The sequence below is a fragment of the Dipteris shenzhenensis genome, chromosome 17 (genome assembly GCF_047967505.1).
Source record: "Dipteris shenzhenensis isolate YYH24624 ecotype China chromosome 17, Dip_SZ_1.0, whole genome shotgun sequence".
NCBI lineage: Eukaryota > Viridiplantae > Streptophyta > Polypodiopsida > Gleicheniales > Dipteridaceae > Dipteris > Dipteris shenzhenensis.
Window position 1 is genome coordinate 35,967,297 of NC_141612.1, and position 4,060 is coordinate 35,971,356.

The window sequence follows — 4,060 nt, forward strand, 5'->3', positions numbered from 1 at the left end:
AAAAGCTAGAAAGAACCCATCATTAGATCAGGTTATGCATATACACAACTCAAAACGGTGATCTTGGAGCCTGCATCACATAGTCCCATTTTTCATTGGTGGCAAAATGTTGCGTAATGGGATCTCACTTTCCATCACACAATGGAAGGAGACGTGTTTTTTACGCATACAGCATTGGTTTTTACCCAGTATGAGCAAAATAAAGTTCAAGTCTTTGCACAAGCAGTAGCTTCTTGTAGAAGGCCCTAATCGGTGTCTTAGTTTGTGTACCCATGAACGGTCAATGTCCCAATCTCGAGCATAATGCAAACCAAAAGTTAGACTACCATGTACATGTCTAAGAACCCTTTTGGCTGCATTTCAATGTGTGATTGTGTGACAACGCCTAAACTGATGGAGCTGTGTAGCATAGGCAATGTCAAGCCTTCTACAGCACAAATAAATGAGCTTGCCCATGTGTACCATCAAACTATTCAGTTTTGTCATACTTATTGAGCTTGAGGCCTATTGGAAGTTGACCAAATGGGAGTTAGCCCATACAAACTGGAGGAGCAACACTTCATTTAACAACAAATTGAAAATATGAAGACTTGGGTTATGTATGAAAACCCAAACTGGCGTAACGAGTTCACATGAGTAGAGTTAGTTTACATAAGCATACCATTGTAATATTCCTGCAAATCTCTGCTCAATGGTATGGCCAAAGTACTCTCCAAATGTCTTAGTAGGACTTAGGGTACCTGGTTGCACAAATTCATCCATAGGAATATAGCAGCCTATGGGAGTACAAATAAATAGCAATATCATTTCAACTCTTAAACTCTCCATCATATTATCATGTCGTAAAAGATTTTATCAAAGACACATGCCTCGGGAGATATAATACCTTCTTAAGCAAAAAAGATACAAGATAAAATAGCCTTAGTAACAAACTTCAAAATTGAAATACTAGAGCTAGCTTATAGAAGAATTTGTCCACGTTAACAAGGGAATTCACTATAGTAGGGACGAATCTGTAATTAGACAAAATGCAAACACCACACTTAACAAAATCACTAAAAAGTCACGAACTGTACTTTGCAGAAATAAAACGTCTTTTGAGGTAAGGAGTCTGGATTTCTAGAAACTCACAACCTTGTTCACTAATGCGGACGTGATCCCAACTCACTTTCAGCCTTTCATTCTCCTGGTCTGAGTCCGTTTCTCCTATGTTTCATCAACATTTCAAAAGAGGAACAAACACTACCATAGTTCCAGTAGGATTACCAATAGTCCCCACAAGAACAATTTCTGTTCTTGAAAACATGAAAACGGTTAGCATCTCTGATAAGAATAGTTCGCTGCTCTACTTTGGATATAAGTGCTGTAGCCGAATAACAGTCTCTGCAACCCAAAGATATTTTACAACATGTATGGGTACCCCCCTTGGGTGTATTAATCAGGGCACAAGCGATAGCCAACTTCTCAATGTGCACATAACTCAAATTCCTTTAAATTATCAGATATGTCCACATAACTCAAATTCCTTTAGATTATCAGATATGTCCACATAACTCAAATTCCTTAAGATTATCAGATATGTCCTGGGATAGCCAATGCAAATCTGATACATATCCTTCCTCCCTTATTTTGAAGGGAAGAACTTCTACCTATGCATATATATAATTGCTTTGGGGATGTCCTATATCCCCTCCCAAAAATGAATGCACAATTCTGCCAACATTAGTCCACCGCTGTTCTGGCTTCTTCCATGCTTCTTCTTTTAATCTCATTAACTCAACCTGCTTAGCGTCCTCCTGCATGTGAGCATCTGCATAGATGTTACACATCAAGTCATAAGCTGCAGCATCCTTTTTATCCAACTCCACTGCATGTTCAAAGGCCCACCTTCCAAGCTCCACATTCCCCCACTTCCGACAAGCACCCAACACAGTGCGCCACAACACGAGATCGGGATTTAACGGCATCTTCTTTATCATCACTACTGCCTTGTCTAATTGGCCTGCACGGCCAAGCAGATCAACCATGCAAGTGTGGTGCTCAATGGTAGGAGTGATGCCATAGTCTTTGCTCATGGACTCAAAGTATGTCCGACCCTTCTCCACTAGACCTGTGTGACTGCATACATTAAGAATGCTAAGGAATGTGACCCCGTCTGGTTTTATGTCTTTTGCTCTCATTCTGTCAAACATAAGAAAAACCTTGTCACTCTCTGCTAGTTGTGCATACCCTGCGATAAGTGCATTCCATGAGACTGCATCTAGAACTGGAAGTTTGTCAAACACCTCCTGTGCATTTGCAAGCAAGCCACACTTGGCATACATATCAACCAAGATGTTACCAACAAAAGGATTTCTTTCCAACAACCCCATTCTCGTAATCTCAGCATGTATTTCTAGGCCCTTGTCTATGGCTCCTATGCTGCCACAAGATTTCAAGCTGCAAACATATGTGACCGCATCAGGAGAGACTCCCTGCAATTTCATCTGTTCGAAACAGTTCAGAGCATCCTGACCAAGATCGTGTTCAGCATACCCTGCGATAAGTGCATTCCACGAGACTGCATTTCGAATTGGAAGTTTGTCGAACACTTCCTGTGCATTTGCAAGCAAGCCACACTTGGCATACATATCAACCAAGGTGTTACCAACAAAAATATCTCTGTCCAACAACCCCTTTCTCGCAATCTCAGCATGTATTTCTTGGCCATAGACAATGGCTCCTATGCTGCTACAAGATTTCAAGCTGCAAACAAATGTTAACCCATCAGGAGAGACGCCCTCCAATTGCATCTGTTCAAAACAGTTCAGAGCGTCCTGACCAAGATCATGTTCAGCATACCCTGCGATAAGTGCATTCCAAGTGACTTCATTTCGAATTGGAAGTTTGTCGAACGCTTCCTGTGCATTTGCAAGCAAGCCACACTTGGCATACATATCAACTAAGGTGCTACCAACAAAAGGATCTCTTTCCAACAGCCCCTGTCTCGCAATCTCAGCATGTATTTCTTGGCCTCTTTCTTTATCTTTCAGCCTAGCACAAGCCTTTAGTAAGGCTACGAACGTATACCCACTAGGATGTACACAATCCTCCTGCATTTTTTGGTGAAGTGCTAAGGCATGCTGTAACTCCCCATATTCAATATAACCTGTGATGAGAGAAGTCCAGGAATACTCATTCCGGTCAACCAACCTATCAAAAACCTGCTGGGCATCACGCACGCTTCCAACTTCCACCAACATTGGGACGACGTAGTTCCCGAGTAAATTATGAGCTTCCAGCCCACTTTTGCGCAGGTAGGCATGCAAGCGCAGAGCATACGCTGGAATTTTGTGTTTTCTGCACTGGCGCGAGATGCATGTCAAGTTTTCAACCGAGGGCGGATGGGGCATGCGTTCCAAAGAAGCGAGTGCCTCGTCTAAGCTAAGCTCTGGCAGTATGGCGTTGTTTGTAGTCTCCATTTTCTGGAGCGTGCCTTTAACCCGACTTGGATTGTACCAGCCGTCTGGGTGAGGTTCTGCTTGAAATCTGGGGCTCTTGGGTGTGTCTGCAACAAGTGACAGAAGAGGCAATCGAAGCTAAAACGTATGGACTTGAGCTCGTAGTACACGTACTTTGTTGTTTCGATTGGCAAATAACTGGGAGGGATAGGTGAAGTAGTCCATTCATAATTGCTCAGTATTCGATCAGTGTGTCGGTGTCGTTTGTATGGTAGAGGATGACGCTCAAAGGCGGAGGAGTGGGGGAGGCAACTAAAGCATTGGCACATGGCCCTGTCAAGGCAGTTGGCAAAGTGAGACAAGACAACACACACACAACATGAGAAATGAACTGAACTCAGAAATCATATTTCAATGGCCAATGTTGAAACTTTAAAGGGAACAAGACCAGGTTGATCCCAGAGGGGAGGAAAGGAAGGATCGCACTTGATGGAAGTGAAATGTTGATCCACTCCCTTCTCGGTTGCCACCCGGCCACTCGTCTGATTTTGGGCACTTTCCACCCAACTCCGGCTTATTCCTTCGCGTGGTGGGCCAGCACGTGGGGCTCCTCCAACTAA

At 43.2% G+C, this 4,060-nt stretch overlaps 1 protein-coding gene across 1 annotated transcript; it reads right to left on the minus strand.

The window, feature by feature from the left end:
- Nucleotides 1-1,390: 1,390 nt before the first annotated feature.
- On the minus strand, nucleotides 1,391-3,762 carry LOC147892049 (pentatricopeptide repeat-containing protein At2g13600-like). The gene is made up of 2 exons (XM_087388315.1): nucleotides 3,609-3,762; nucleotides 1,391-3,464 (listed from the first exon to the last, which is right to left on the minus strand). The coding sequence occupies exons 1-2, from the start codon at nucleotides 3,663-3,665 to the stop codon at nucleotides 1,650-1,652; spliced, it is 1,872 nt and encodes a 623-aa protein (XP_087244441.1). The 5' UTR covers nucleotides 3,666-3,762; the 3' UTR covers nucleotides 1,391-1,649.
- Nucleotides 3,763-4,060: the final 298 nt, after the last annotated feature.